Raw genomic sequence first — 16828 nt, 5'->3', positions numbered from 1 at the left:
AGTGGGAAGACACCAGGTCACTGTGGGGACTTCAATATCTCCTTGGAGGGATTCTGAACACGGCGTCCGTCGCTTGCATGAGCAAGCAGCTTGTACCTCCGTGAGGCTTCGGCCCCAGTGAGCGCGTGAATGCACGCGTCAGAGCACACATAAAAGCTGCGATCAGTGGACCTACTTGCTCACTTCTGGGAGGGGGCGCAGCCATGACGTTACATCCGCTCTCATTGGTAGAAATTTACTCGACTTGGGCTTTAAATGACCTTCGCTCTCATTGGTTAACAGGAAACCACGTGACGCCGTCGCCGCATGAAAAGACAAAATTCTTGTCTTCTCAAAATGCGGTCGCTCGTCGCACTTTCTGCAGGCGCACGGGGCGGCCCCACAGAGGGCCATGTCTTGTTCACAGCCGCAGTGGGGACGAGGCCTTAGAGTTCGCATTCGAGGGCGGGGCTGAACACACACACACACGTGTGCGTGTGCGTGTGCGTGTGTGTGTGTGTGTGTGTGTGTGTGTGTGTGTGTGTGTGTGAGCATTTGCACGTCATTTCCTAGAATCCCTGGCTGCAGTGGAAGCACTGTCTGTTATGGCGTAAGGCGGGTTTTTGGGAGCTGTTGAGAAATGAATGTGCCCACAAGCGTTCTTTGTCATTGCTTTAATTCTTTTTAAATATTATTTCCAAATGTAGAAAGAGTAAACACACTAAGAACATTGTTAATTTGTGAAAAGGAACATGCATTAACCAAAGCATTCATTCTGGCCTGGTGTCTACTTTAATAGCTAGTTACTTGTGTTTCTGTAAAGGAATGACTAGTCATTCTTTGTTAATGTCATGGTATTTTGGTGGGAGGAGGGGTGGGGGCGAGGTGGATTTGCTCTAATGTTTTAGATACAAACAGAAAAAGTGATTTGTTTATTTCCATTCAATCATCAGGTCTAAAGAAGAAATCTGCCAGAGACAAGGAAGAGGCGGAGTCTTCAGGAGAAGAAGCTGAAAAGGAAAAACAGAGGGTGAGTGTGAGGACAAGATAGGCTTTCATTGCTTGTCCCTTACTTGAAGAAGAAAAAGTCACCCATAAAATAGTAATCTTCAAAGCTTCATACACCTCCGTCTTGCAGGTGCTCCCACATATTTTTCTTTAAACTGTCACTGCACTTAAAAAAATAAAAATAATAATATATAATCAGGTGCCTCTATCTTAACCACGACATGTGGTGCTTCTATCTTAACCACGACATGCGGTGCTCCTCCATTACTTCACTGGGTTGCCCCTGCTGAGTCTAGCACAAAGTGCCCTTCACCTGATGGAGGATAGATGTGAAGTGGTTCAGTTCTGGTATACAGTACTGTGCTGAGACACATCTCATAAGGTGAAGTCAATTGCAAAAATGAAAAACGCACAAATATACTGAAAATAAAGCTGCTGGAAAGCTAAATGGAACTATTTTCCTTGAATTGTTAACTGAAATGCCTGTGGACTGGCAGCATCACAACACTACCACAATGTATAATGATATATTACATGGTTTGTTTCAAATGGTAAACACATGACAGGAGATTTAAATATTCATTTATTTTATTTAGTCAGTCACCTTTTTGTCTTTCCTGGCTATTCAGATTAATTTCATATGCTCCAAATCTGTGCTTCTGATTCCTGCACATAATTTGTGTTGGCGCGCACAGAAATGTTTTCCAAATTGTCTGCTAAGTTAATATCACAACAGATATGTGCAGAAAAAGATATATTTAAAAAAAACGAAACAGCTAGCGATGTGCAGGACCACTACTCTCAAATTCTATACACAGTGTGTTAAATCAACATAAAGAGAGTACAGGGAAAACGGCGGTGCATCTGCTGCTGCTGCTGAAGATTGGAAACCACAAACTGCAAACCACAAAATATCCTAGGTGCAAAAATTTATTTTAGGGCATAGTAACAGCCAAAAAGAACACTCTGACGCGTTTCCCGTGGTATCCCACGCTTTATCAAAGAGTCTTTATCTTTGATAAAGCGTGGGATACCACGGGAAACGCGTCAGAGTGTTCTTTTTGGCTGTTACTATGCCCTAAATTAAATTTTTGCACCTAGGATATTTTGTGGTTTGCAGTTTGTGGTTTCCAATCTTCAGCAGCAGCAGCAGATGCACCGCCGTTTCCCTGTACTCTCTTCAATTGTTCCTTGGTAGGAGCACGCAGGACAGGACCAGGATATCCCCAAGGTCAGCAGTGAGTAATCCATTTAGTTCATTTATGTGATCAGTCCCACACACGGTTACCTAGACCACCACATAAGACTTACCTATATGGCTAGTGGCATAATCTATGGGAGTGTGTTTAACATTGGACTATCTGGAATCCTGAGTCTTATGAACTGTCCTATGCTATGAAGATGTTTATATTTTTATATCATGATCAAACATTGCCTACTCCTGGTTAGCATCACAAGTGGGAATTAACCCCTCCCCTTCCCTTCCATAAATCAACATAAAGCAAAATCTAAATCCATACACATGTAAAGAGACACTATAAGCGTGTGCAATGCAAACTAAAGTGCCCAAAAAATATATAACAAAAAAAGGCCTCAAGTGGAAAAAATGCAATAAAGGGTAAGAGTTCCACAAGCTGCTGGCTCATAAAGGTTTCATCCATAGGTAAACGTCCCGCAGCTGCTGATCTTTCGTAACTCGATACCTGTACATAGAAAGTGGAAAAAGAGACCAAAGCGCAGGGACACCTAATAGTGTAATACATTTTACTAGAGAAGCATAAAAAAGATAAAACACTAATGCCCTTACAGGAATAAAAAATCTTTAACGCAATATCACCAGAATCACAAGGCTCCGACGATGATCCAGGACCCTCTGTTAGATCACTCGGGCAGGTACGTCTGTGTGAGATGCTACAATGTAGCGTGTGAGGCTTCTCAAACTATCCTCGCAGGGAAAAGATGGACGTTGCTGTTTGGACACACACACTGTGTCTCCCTTGCACGGAGGAGAAGCTTCTTGATTGCCTCTCACGGATAGGCGGCTCTCTGTCTTTTTCAACCAGAGAGAAAGATCAGCCTCTATGGATCCAGTCACAGAGTCAGGATCATGTGAACAGTTTAGAACCTGAATCCGCTCTGTCACTGCTCGGTGATTAAATATGCTCAGTCTGGTGAACAGGTGTATTCTGAGTTTACGAACTTATAAATCCCATAATGCCCTAAGCGGTTTGTAGAACCAGTCCACTTCAGAGGTGAACGAAACGTGTAGGGTACGTTTTTTCCCCCCGTTTCATAAACTCACAGTAAACCTGTTGACCAGACTGAGCATATTGAATCACCGAGCAGTGACAGAGCAGATGCAAGCTCTAAACTGTTCAGCGTAATCCTGACTCTGCGACTGGATCCATAGACGCTGATCTTTCTCTCCAGTTGGCAAAAGACGGAGAGACACCAATCCGTGTGAGGGAGACACGGAGTGTGTGTCAACAGCGATGTCCATCTTTTCCCCCGCAAGGATAGTTTGATAAGCCTCACACACTACATTGTAGCATCTCACACAGACATACCTGCCCGAGTGATCTAACAGAGGGTCATGGATCATCGTCGGAGCCTTGTGATTCTGGTGATCTTGTGTTAAAGACTTCTGTAAGGGCATTACTGTTTTACCTTTTTTTATGCTTCTCTAGTAAAATGTATTACACATTGCGTGTCCATGCACTTTTCTCTCTCTTTCCACTTAATTTGTGTTTAATTTTATTTTTAAAAGACTTAATAAATCATTCTCTACTTGCTTGAAAAAAACACAACTAAACATTGTGGTGAAGGTCAGGCATTAGGCAAAGCATACACTAAAAATAAATGACATTTGTGTAAAACCGTTCTTTTCTTGATTGAGATCTTGCAGTGTCCTTTACAATTACGTTTCGAATATACTGTATATAAATTTGTATTTCTAAGAAAGCGACAAACGGTAAAAATCCATACTTTGATTTGCTATTCTTGCAATCTTTTTAGTGCATTTTTGCATTTGTGAGCTAAGAAATTGAAATTGTGTCCCAGTGAGGAGTGACTACAATAGTGCATGATTTGCATAAGTTAAAATTGAAAAGAAAGCAATTAAAAAGGATCTCCACATATATACCCTCTAAAAGTTATCACATGTAAAGGAATGTTAGAGGAAAGGGTATGTACTGAAGGTTGGTGGCTAGAGAGAACCCAGAAGGGGGGGTGGGGGGAAGGGGAACCTGGTGCAGGAACAGATTCTCCGCAAAAGAAAAGGTTATATTCAGTAAAGTGTTTTTTTAACCGTTTAAAGAGCTGCAAAAGCCTGTGTGTTCTGGCTGTGGTTTCCTAGCCCATCTGTGTTCTACACTGTACAGAATATTGTTCCTGTAATGGAACTGAGAGACAGGAAGGCCCACTGGGAGGACCTAATGGGCATGTATACAAGAACAAATACATCTTCTTGGTATAAGTCTATTTCAATGAACTTTTCCTATTAATTGCAGGCTGAAATAGCTCTGCTCATGATGGATGACGTTGAGGATGACCGAAAGCATTTTAACTACGATAGGATCGTGGAGCAGCAAAACCTGAGCAAGAAGAAGAAGAAACAGCTGAAGAAAAAGGAAGAGTTATTGGAGGATGGTTTCCAGGTAACATGATCACATATCAATCTGTTCATAGAATATGAATATTTGTGTGTGTGTGTGTGTGTGTGTGTGTGTGTGTGTTGTAGTGCCGATGGTTATTCTAAAACAAACCAGTGGCAATCACCAACAAGACCCAGGTACATGCTGAAACATTTCAGTGACATTTCTGCAGACAGACTAATGGCCCATCGGATTAACAGCGCGGGTCCCTGGCAGTCCCATTCAAACTGAATGGGACTGCCAGGGACCCCTGCTGTATTAATTCGATGGGCCATTAGCCTCTGCAGAAATGTGTCAGCATGTACCTGGCTAGTATAAGGTACGTTTTAGAATACTTGTTGTCTCGTCTGTATATAACTACTGAAATCTTGACCGAAGCAGGGGAAGAAGTAAAGAGTATTCTTGCAGCGCTCTTTACGTGCTGTTCGAAAATCAGGGAAATTCTAGGGTGGTGGAGCAATGCCATAGTTCTCCTCATCCTCAAGAAAGGAGACAAGAAGACATCAAGAACTATCAATCAAACAGTCTACTTTCAATCATTTACTAAAGTTGTATGGCTAACCGGCTGCAATAGACCCTAGACTTTTTGACCAGCCTAGAGAACATGCAGGATTGTGAAGTGGGTATAATACAATGTACCACATCCAAGTTGTAAGATAAGTGAATTATCGAAGTAGTGAAGACGTAGATTATGAAAAAGCATTTAATTCTGTCTAAACCTCAGCCATTCTAAATGCATTAAGAAGACAAAATGTTCAAGAAGTGTACATTGATTTTATAAGGAAAATGTATGCGAACTCCAAATCAACCATTAGATGACATGAAGATTATTTTAATTATATTTATAAAATGTTTTACCAGGAAATAATACATTGAGCGTTACCTTTCGTTTTCAAGTATGTCCTGGGCACAGAGTTATGATGAGATTACATGGTTACATTAAATGAACAATTTACAGACATTTCATGACAATTGGAGATAACAATTATGGGTGAATGTTAGTTACTGAGTAGATTAAAATGTGAGATGGTTGCAATCTTGAAATTATTTATACCGGAGGCGGTTTTGAGAGTCTCTAGTAGGTAGGTTGTTCGTTATGTGGTGCACGGTAAGAGAAGGAGCAGGTACCAGATTCCTTGTTGAACCTTGGGACCAATACAAACAAGATAAGAATCAGCAAGGATTTGCGACAGGACACACCATGTCATCAAAACTTTTCACAGCAATGATTGAATTGTTCAACACTTGGAATTGGGAAGAAAAGGGGAATCAAAATAAATGGTGAATTCTTGTCACCTACGACTTGCAGATGACATTGTTATTTTTGCCACACGTTCAGAAGAACTCCATCAAACAAATCAGAGAACTCGGAAAGCAAGTAACAAATTGGACATCCACATGAATCTCAGCAAGACCAAAGTGATGATCAAAAAAAATGTATCAACTCTACAAAGATCAAAATAGGTGGACTAGAAGTAGAATAAAATGGAAAACAAGCAATGTTTACTTTGGCTTGTAGCTAACAATGTATGGGATCTATTTGAGTGGGATCATAAGGAATACGAAGTTGGGATGGAGAGCGTTTAGAAAAAACGAGACAATATTTTAAGGGAAGCTTCCACTCTTCCTTAAGAGGAAAGATTGACTAGTGTATTCTGACTGTGTTCACGTATGGACCCTAAATGCGAAGAGAATTCAGAAGCTTCAGACAGTGCAAAGCAGTATGGAGAGATGTACTGTATGTTGGGTGTTAAACGAAGAGACACGAAAAATAATAAATGTGTTCAGACACAAACAAAAGTCTGACATCGCAAGGGCAAAGAAATTTAAATTGCAGTGGGCCGGTCCTATCACAGGAAGAAATTACCATCGTTGGACAAAGATGGTAATTGATTCCAAGGGATATCTTAAGACCAAGATGTCAACCAAAAGTGAGATGGGAGGATGAAATTCGGAAATTTGTTGGAAGATCATTGACAGTCTTTGTGTGTGTTGTAGATTTATATCAAATACATATGACTCCGACCTGGCTGTTGACACACAAAAATCAAAAATGAAAAATATGTATGGTTGTGTATGAAACCACTTCCTTTTAACTGCATTACACAGCTTTGAGCAAGCAAAAACTTACAGGGGACCATGTTATATGGTTTTGAAACAAAAGGTGGCACTGTGTGCTCATTTGCATGTCATTTCCCAGAATCCCTTGCTGCAGTGGAAGTGCTGGGTGATAATGGTGAAAGGCAGGGTTGCAGACCTGTCTAAGATATATATATCGATCTATATATATATATATATATAGATCGATATATAGATATATATATATATATATTTGGGGCTGGTAATTAGCTTAGCTAACCACCTAGTTAGAGAGGGCTGGACTACATGTGTAGATATTCTCCAAAGTGGAGTAGGCTTTCTTTTGCTTATTTTGAATGTTTTTGCTGTGTTAAAGGGACAGACGCAATAAATCCTAATTTTAGTTTTACTTTAAACGGTCTCCATTGCGTACCTCTGCACACATCTCTTACAGTCATGTTTTAAAAGGGCAAACTGTACTAATTGCAGTTATATATTTAAGGGGTTAAATCAGGGTGGTTGACACCTTTTTTTAAAGTCTGTTTGTAAGTATGGCTAACTGGGACTTGGGTGAGTGTTTGAGCCGCTCTAGCTTGATTTGCTCATCGGATGTTACTGTATGTTCAACGTGAGTTTGCACAGGCAAAGCCACTATGCCAAGAAGAGAGAATCTGGATAAACCATCTCCCTGCGTATAGAACAGTTTACAGACTGTGCCATCACAAAAGAAATTAGGTGAAGAGCATATAAACACGTCTCATACTTGTGTGATTTGTATGGAATTTGTGTCACCTACATTTCACCTATAGAATATGCCACTGCCATTAGTTTATTTGGTCTGCTCTCAGGGATTCCACCTTTGAAGATTGTATATGGCGTTGCTGCACAGAAACATTATGGGGAGAATAAGTCTTGGATTTTAGATGGTCATGTACATTTCTTTACATTTGTGCAAACTTTTCTGCAAAGCATTCATCCTGACAGGAAAGGGTTAGATCGCGAGTATTATTGCTCTGGCTGTGGTTGCTGTCTGTGTATTATTCAGACAGACTTAGACATGTTAAATAAAACCCTTATGTACACAAAGGGCAAACTAGTTAGGGTTTTGTGGAGGATGCATCCAACAGGACTTTATTGTCGCATTCTTCTAAAAGAAAAAAGCTTTGCCATTGTTGTCTGAACTTTTAGTTCTGTTCCTTTCCTCCCACTAAATGCCATGTGTTTTCTTTGTAGTTGGATACAGATATAATTTTCCTAATTTCAACAGAAATGTAGCATATGAATGTCACCCAAAAAAATTCCAAAGCGTAAACCACTTTTTTTTTTTTTCCCATCTTTTTTTCTGTATAGATCATATTGGGTTTGTGACTGCAAAAAAACATACAAAAGCTTTTGCTCTTTATGCATCTGTAGGATTAGCAAATAACGTAAATGTAGATATTGTAAATGTGCTGGTTTGTATGAGTTCATAACACTAGAAGTTCATGTTTTTACTTTCAATGTAATAAATATGAAAGTAGAACGAAAAATGTAGAATCAATTGAGGTTAATGATTACATATAAGCCAAAGTGAGATTAGGTACTTGTAATGTCATGTCCTCTTCACCTGTCATGGGCCTTATTACCCTGTGCTTAATTCTTAGATAAGCATGGGGCGCAGTGAGTCAGACTAGAAGGAAACAATTAACAGATAGATATGCAAACAAAAACAGAAAGGCCAGCGCATCATACACAATGACACAACATATAGTGCAATACCTCAGTGCTTATCTGCTCATGAAAAAGGGTAATTTAGTTAAACCCTTTGGCCAAAAGGTTATTAATCTGCAGCCACTTCACGGCATGCCCAATCTGCAGGTCCTAACACTACCTGGCACCATTCTCATGTACCTCTCTTTTCTGCTGGAGGGAGGAAGACCATACTGTTTCTGTGATACACAGGATCATGATAAAAACTGCTAATTGGAACATTCTAATCTTCACAATCCCCCCTGTAAATTATGTGTTGTTTTAACTGGTCATGTTTACAGCACTATGCAACTAGGCATACACAATCTTAGCCAGTTCAAACCCCAGTCCCACAGTATTATATATTTATATACTTAACTGTGCCAACTGGAGAGCTACAGTGAAAGTGGCCTCAAATATACAACAGTAAACAAAGAAACCCCAATGCACATCCAATATGAGAAATTATTTAGTTAATTTCTATATGTTTTTTCTTCTCATAAGTATGGGTCATTTAGTTTAATCTCTTGGCCAAAATAAGCCTGCAACCATGTCAAGGTAGACTCTTTCAGCAGGTTCCTACCCTAACAATCTTACACCGTGTTCTTTGTATTTCCTCCGCTGCATAGAGAAAAGAGGAAACAACACAATGCTATAATCAATACAGCACTAAGCGATGATGTATACAATTAATAACTCAGAAACTTTACTACACTAACAAAATGAAGTCTAGGTATTGACCAAACGTTAACAGATTTGTTAAGTGTGTAACGGGTATTCCACCCCACCCAATCTCATATGTAGTGTGGGTGAGTAGAACATCTAGTGTTACCGGTGTGGTGCGTATACCTGTAGGCTCACAGGAGGTCTGAGCCTCCGCTAATGAGAGCCTGGGGTGAATCCTCTGGAACGGATCTTCTTCAGCGCCTCCACCTATGTAGGATTCTAGGGAAGGGTAGAATGACCCTACATAGGAACCCAATAAGAAACTACACCCACAGTGATTATATATAACTACTTTACTTACACATAATATAATAATAACCAGTGTCTCTCTCACGAGGAGACACTGACAGTGACGTCTCGCAGGACGATTCCCCGACACCAGGTGATCCCACCCAGTGTCCCAAGAACCCTACCCAATGTCCCGTACTCCTACAGAGATAGTCACTGGGTGACTGCGCAGTCACTAAAACCTCTAGGCCTGTTGGTGCACATGTGATGACATAATACCTTCCGAGCACTCCGGTGCTCGGGTCAGCAACAAGCTTCTCAAAGGGTCAGACGTGCGATGCATCCGTCTGATCTTATCCAGGTGATATTCTCCAGGAACCCCAACGAGGGTCCCACCGCTTCACGGGAACACAACCGTCTCTCGGTAACACACCGTCTCACGGGAACAGCAGCCGCCGCTATCCCTAACTAACCCTAAAGTGACAGGAACCCTAACCTAGGGCCTGTCCCTGATGAACCGCAACCTGAGGTGACTTGGGGGAAACTCCTAGGGCCTGCGGGGTTAATAACCTGCCCCACTCCCTTATCTACCCAAGTCCCTAATCCTCCCTAACATCTAGCTACTCGCTACTCCTAACACTAACACCCAGATACTACTAGCCTGCAGCAGACACACAGCTCTCACCGTCCGCCTGCAGACATTCACACACGTTGCACACACACTGCACTCAGTACATGCAGCGTCACATGCAACACTCAACAACACAGCAACCTGGAACCCGCAGCAATAACCCACTGCACGCACGCTGTGCCTATTTGCCAGTGTGCACAGCACTACCCGCTGTGGCACTGCCAAACCTGCACCTTACACACACTAAGGGTGACCTCCCTATCTAGGGCCGTCCCTTATCAGTTACCCACTAACCTGGTGGGGAGTTGGGGCCTACCTGGAGGGTGTGGGTACCTATCAGGATGCAGGAGCTGCACTCACTCCCTGCATCCTTCCTTCCCCTTCTGCTCCGCTGCTCCAACTGACGTGACCAAAGCCCGGGAAATGTATCTATTCTCCCTCCAGGGCAGTCCTACAGCCCTATTGGCTCCTATCAAGCACCTGGTGCCTGCCTCGCTATGCCTCATGGGAATTGTAGTCCCGAGGCCCCTACAATAACATTGGGGCTGCGTGCGCTCCTCCCCTCTGCCTACACTAACTCCTAATGGCCGCCGCAACCCTTCCTGAGCTGTCCCTGCGCCTGCGCAAGCTATCTGGGGCTGCCTCATCCTTCCCCTGACTATCCTCACGCTCGCGCGACTCTTCCCTGCCTCTCGCAGCCTCCCTGCGCATGCGCGAGCTAACTGGACCGCCGGGGACTCACTGCGCATGCGCAAGTCAGTGGGTAATGGCGACGCCCTGCTCTGCGGCCGCCGGGACCTTAGAGACGCGATCGCGGCCTTAGCAACGGCCCGATCGCGTCCCCGGCAACCGGCCGCAGGCAGGAGAAGCCGCGCTGCTCCCTGCTCCAGCCCCCACCCTTGGAAGCAGCCGTCGGGTTTTTCAGTACCCGCGATCGAGCTGCTCCAGGGAAGGGGGGTCTCCAGGAGCCACGGGAGCTCCAGGCTATAAGTGTAAGACAGTATTGGAAACATGTCATATATAAGTTTCTTCAGGCTATTATTTCTTATTTCCTTACTATGTATGTGCTCATTCATTTCTCCCACAGCATCCCAATTGCATCTTAAAACCATTTCCCACACTTACTGACAATTATAACTAATGCAAAACATGTTCATATATGTATTCAAAATAACACATTTAACATCCGTTCCAAAGATCTAAACATGTATAACCTTGTCTGGCACGAGCTTTACAGCTATCTCAACATGGATGAGCTGTTTTTTGCGGTGATCCAAAGTTCATAAAGTTCGGCAGATAAGGTGATGTGGAAGGATAGAGGCACCAGGTTTGCAGCTGAGAGAGTTTGATAAATCACTTTCAAAGTGTTTAATTAGATGCATCTTAAAGAAAAATAACTGAAATATAGTTAAGTGAGGTGACCGTGGGGAGCTAGTAATAGGACCGTCTTGTTCGTGATAGTGACCAAGTTAAAGGGGGTGCATTAAATGTCTACAGTTGGCTAGCAGTCTCCAGCGAGCTTTGCTTGTAAAAACGTTGTGTGGGTCTTTAAAATGTTCAGTTAGAAAGCTTGTAATATCACGTGGAATAAGGTTTTCATGTATTGAGAAATTAAATGGTTTTATTGTTCAGTTCCAAGTTTTTTTTTTTCATTGTATTTCGATCTGCTTGTCCCCTTGTACCAAAGGTCCTATTAGCACATTACATTGTTTTCGTATCCAACACTAATATTCTTGATTTCATTTCCTCAGATCAATGTTGAAGACACAAGGTTTCAAGCTATGTATACATCCCATTTATATAATGTAGATCCCTCAGACCCCAGCTTCAAGAAAACGAAAGCCACGGACAGGGTCTTGGAGGAAAAAGCTCGAAGGAGAGAACAAGAGCAAAGCAGTCACGTGGATGCTGTAAAGAGACACGAGAGAGACCTGGAGGACGTTCAGAAGAAAGGAAAATCTGCCGTGAAGGCTGCTGACCTGGCCCTGACAATGCTGGTGAAATCTGTAAAGAACAAAACCCAGCAATTTCAAGCTTCAAAAAAGCAGAAAATGAAGTAACTAGTTTTAAAAAAGGAGCTCTATCTGTTTCCTTGCCGTGGCTGTAATTGGGGAAGAATAGGCTAGACATGATGACAGGGACGGTACTGATGTACCTAGCGTGATAAGCAGAATGTGTGTGTATATATAAGCTGCACAAAAATACATATTTTTACTGTGCAACAGTGGAGGTTTGTTAATTGAAGCTATGATAATGAAATAAATTTAAAAAAAACCTTGATCAGAGTATGTGCGATCATGTTTATTTGTTCCTGCCATCTTGGGAGGCAAGATAGAAATTTGAGGTTTTAATTTTTTTGTAAATCTATTTACGATTTTCATTAACAATACAGTTAGGTAAGATCAATACATAAAATTGCAAGCATAGCGGGAGAAAATAAAATCCAGGAAAAAACTTTGTACGAGTATGGAGTATATTAAACTAAAATCAAACAGGAATAGGGAAGGATAAATGGGAAATGGAGGGTCATATAGGATTAGAGTGAGATCTGAGTACCAGCTGGCCAGAGAGAAGGGTTAGGAACGAGTCAAGATCAAAAGAAATATGGGGTGCATTTTAATGGAAAGTGAAGGTAAGGAGACAACTTGGGGTGGGGGGGGGGATTATTAGAAATCTTTTCAGATCACATACTAAAGTATCAGCGGTCTTACAATAAATCAAGACATTAGTGGCCAGTTAAAGTGAGATTCAGCATCTAGGACAAATAGCCTCGGCCGTTTCACCGCTAGGATATTTAGCTGCTGGGACAGTTCCCTAAAAACCTTAACTTGAACCCTTGACCCTAAAAGCTTGTACCCCTAATACTAAACCATAACACCTGCCTCATGGCCAAAATGGCCACGGCTAATTGTCCCTTTCAGTGACAACAATGTCCCTTTCAGTGAGGGCTCTTAGAGGTTAATACTTTTATTGGTAGAGTCATGGTGGTGAGCAGATAGCTTTTCAAGATAGGCTATGTCCCAGATCTTTCCCCACACACATTAAGAATATGAGAAATTCATTTAGATTCAGGTTTATGTACATCAGAAATTGGGACACCCCAAATTAGGAGAAGAGAATCCCTGGGAACATTGTAATCCACCAGTTCCACAATTAAGCTGAGAATTCTGTACCATAAGGGTTTACTTTTGGGACACTCCCACCATATATGTAAGATGGAGCCCAAGTTTTCACAGCCTTGGCCAACAGAGAGGAGAAACATCAGAGGAGATAAATGGAGTGTAGTCTGACAGGTGAAATACCACCTTTATAGAACCATATTAACATTTTCTTTAACAGTAACACAAATTGACTGTTTGGATGCCAACCCCCAGACATCTTGCCAGGAGTCCATGTCCAAGTGGGTACTTAAATTCCGTCCCCAGGCCAACATATACCTAAATCCCTCAGACACAGGCCTTAATGTTCAGTAGAGCACTGTAGTAACCCTTGAAGTCAAATATTGGGAAGCACACCAAGATTTGTAGGGGGTCAAATCCAGAGACGAGTCAGCTTTGCATTTTGATTTAATGAAATGTCAAAATTGCAAATATCGGAAGAATTTAGAATATCATGCAACAGATGTAAGTCTGAAAATTATTTGATGGAGCCGAGTTTATCGCACCTTTCACCCTGGTAACTCCTCCCCAAATCCACAAATTTGGGTGGTTTCAGCAGCAACCTGGAGAAAAAGTGGATTTAGAAAAAAGGGGATACTGTACATTTGAGAGAAGGGTTGGGATAAACTCCTATTTTAATTTGAGAGAGTCCGAAACATTACAAGGAAAAGTTCAAATAGAGTGGGCATACACACAGCTTGGGGCCTGAGTTTCTTCTCCAACCATAATATATTCTGTATTCCTTCAGGGAAGTAAATCAGGTCATCTAGCTACATTCACCTCTCCAGAGGGTTACAACTAATAAGCTGGCCTAGTTGAGCCACACTATAATACCTTCTTATGTCTGGAAGCCCCTGGTCACCTGATTTGGAACGATAAAGAATAGATCTGTTGACTCATGACTCGCTATTTTACCAAATCGGATAATTTTGTTTTGGAGAAGCTTCAAATCTTTATCTTCGACCTTAATCGGGATAGTATGAAGAAGATAAAGAATTTTAGGAAGGACATTCATGTTGGTAGACTTGATTCTACCAGACGAAGAGGTTGAAGAAGGGCAAATCTTTGGAAATCTTATAGTTTTTTAAAAGATGGTTGTAACTTATCCAAATCAGAAGCCCTAAACAGAAGTCTGACTGAGCCATTGGTTAGAAAACAGGATGGTGGTCAGCGCAAGCTGTCAATCTCATAAATCAGAAAGACAGCCTGCAGCGTCTCACACACAGCAATTGCAGAGTTCGTGAGCAAGTGACAGCCTCAATCTAGCCACGCCCTACATACATATATATAATGTATCAGGAACTGTCCTTGGGGTTGAAATGCCTCTGCAGGAATGGACTAGACTGTGGAAAATTACACATACATCACCCATATCAACTAAGGTAGTCGAAAACACGTACAAGATACTATTCAGGGGGTATTACCTCAAAGATGACATAGATATTTTTAAAATAAATCAGAATTGTGCTGGAGTGGCTATGTGGGATAGGGATCATTGGTGCATACACTGGCGACACACTTTATTCGAGCTCGGCTAGTCCCACGAATTCGGGTATACCCGGGTGTATTGAGGTTTGTGACTGTTTTCTGCCCGAGTGCATTGAGGTATTTTCCAAGCAGGGATTGAAGCATTTTATTCCCGCTGGCTGCAATACTGCACAGTATATATATATATACTGCATTACAATTCATGAATTTATGCCATCTGGTAGACACGCGAAGCATTGCAGCCTATTAAATCCTAATCATTATCATTTAACAGATCAGCCGCCCGTCAGCCAGGCATGAACCCAGGCTGGGAAGGCAAATGCAACGGGGCTTGTCAGAGGTGAGGAGCGGCACATTCCAGGTATCTGCCAGGTACATACTGGGTATTTGCTCGAATAAAGTGTGTCGGTGCAGTATATGGTGATCCATAGGTTCTGGACCTGGATTTTAGAACATGTGTACCAGATTACAGGAGTGTAATTACAACTGGATTCAAGTCTTCTACTATTGAATAGAGACAGAATAATAGGCCACCAACTTAAAAATTCACTAGTACTACACTTAATTAACACAACCAGATGTTCCATTGCAGGCAAGTAGAAGAAAGATGTCGCCCCATCCATACACTATTGGGGAACGTAATGAAAAATAAATAATAATACAATAATAAAGATAATATATCGTTATGGAGATTAAAAAAATTAAACTGCACAAATTGGTTAATTTAAAGTTTCTATTTTCATTATATAATGTCCTTTTTTCTCATACAGTATTAACATATGTAAGGATTCATGTTATTGTTAAAATATGCCACTTTGTTGTGAATCTGGTATGATCCATGTTTACTATTACTATTATGTAACTATATGCTTCTATGAGATATGAATATTTTGAAAATGTCTAAATTTTAAAGAATTTACACACACAAAAAGATGGTTGTAATTAGAGTTATATAAAGTGTGGTAATTTCTTAGGAGTTAAATTCCTAGGTGTTTCATTTGCCCCACTTAAAAATCGAAATTGGCTTGGATAACTTTAACCGTATGTTCAGGTGCATTTAGTTTCAGAGCAACATATTTATTGGGTTTTTTTGGTGTGTCATTTCTCTTTTCTTAAGTCACACAGCAAATTCAATCAGCTTCAATCAGATTTATTGTGAACAAGATAATATACTGGGTAACCACATTAATTTCGATAACATAAAGTTAACACACAGAAGACAACAAAAAAAGGATGACGAACCTTGTGAATTCACCCCCCCCCCCCCCCCCGCTCTCCCCCCACCCCCACTATATTCAGTGGAGTTTATTGCCCAGCCCGTTGCAGGTAATCCTGAATGTTTGATCATGGTCGAGAATAATATAAAAATCAGATTTAAAGTCACAAGGTCCCACCTAGGAGGAGCTTATCACTTGTAAAAAATTGTGACATTGACCAAGGTGCCCAAACATTTTTTAATTTGTCCATTGTGTCCTGTATAATGAGAGACAATCTCTCCATAATGTAGGTTTCCCAAAACTCTCTGTCCAAATCACCAGGTTGGGGGTATTTACCGGTTTCCAGAAAAGTGGGATGGCACTTCTGGCCGAGTTTCGCTAATGGAGAGTGTGTTTTTGTTTTTTAACTTTATAATTGGGAATTATGTTTCTGTTGAGTAGCACTATTGAACAGTCTTCCAACACACTCACCCCTGTGATTTTCAGAATGGCACCGATTGACCATTCCCTAAAAAATATCTAATGTAAGGATAATCGCACATATATATATAACAAATAATATAAATAACAGGTCATGGGAATAAGTGCTTCAGACATAAAAGTAACATTTAGGAAGAGGAATCCCTGCTCCGAGGAGCTTACAATCTAACTATCTCTCTGTGTGCGCACCCCTGGGCTCTGTCCTGGGACCTCTTCTCTTTTCGCTTTACACGCTCACTAGGTGACCTAATCATATAGCTCTTCGGTTCAAATATCACCTCTATGCTGATGACACACAAATTTACATTTCAACCCCTGACCTTAGACCTGCTGTACAGACCAAAGTTTCTGAATGTCTCTCCACTATATCATCCTGGATGGCCCTCCGCCGACTCAAACTTAGCATGTTAAAAATGGAGATCCTCATATTTCCTCCCAAACCTGGCCCTAATA

General features: G+C 41.4%; 1 protein-coding gene across 1 annotated transcript in view; it reads left to right on the top strand.

Annotated features, from left to right (window-relative positions):
* ESF1 (ESF1 nucleolar pre-rRNA processing protein) overlaps nt 1-12315 on the top strand; it is a 54266-nt gene extending 41951 nt beyond the window's left edge. The window contains exons 12-14 of the mRNA XM_075596058.1: nt 933-1009; nt 4497-4643; nt 11784-12315. Of these exons, the coding sequence (XP_075452173.1) occupies nt 933-1009; nt 4497-4643; nt 11784-12092 (533 nt within the window). The 3' untranslated portion in view covers nt 12093-12315. The remainder of the gene's footprint in view (nt 1-932; nt 1010-4496; nt 4644-11783) is intronic.
* Nucleotides 12316-16828: the final 4513 nt, after the last annotated feature.

Source organism: Ascaphus truei, chromosome 4 (assembly GCF_040206685.1).
Source record: "Ascaphus truei isolate aAscTru1 chromosome 4, aAscTru1.hap1, whole genome shotgun sequence".
Lineage (NCBI taxonomy): Eukaryota > Metazoa > Chordata > Amphibia > Anura > Ascaphidae > Ascaphus > Ascaphus truei.
Note: the sequence above shows the minus strand (reverse complement) of the source record. Positions and strands in the feature narration are given on the sequence as shown.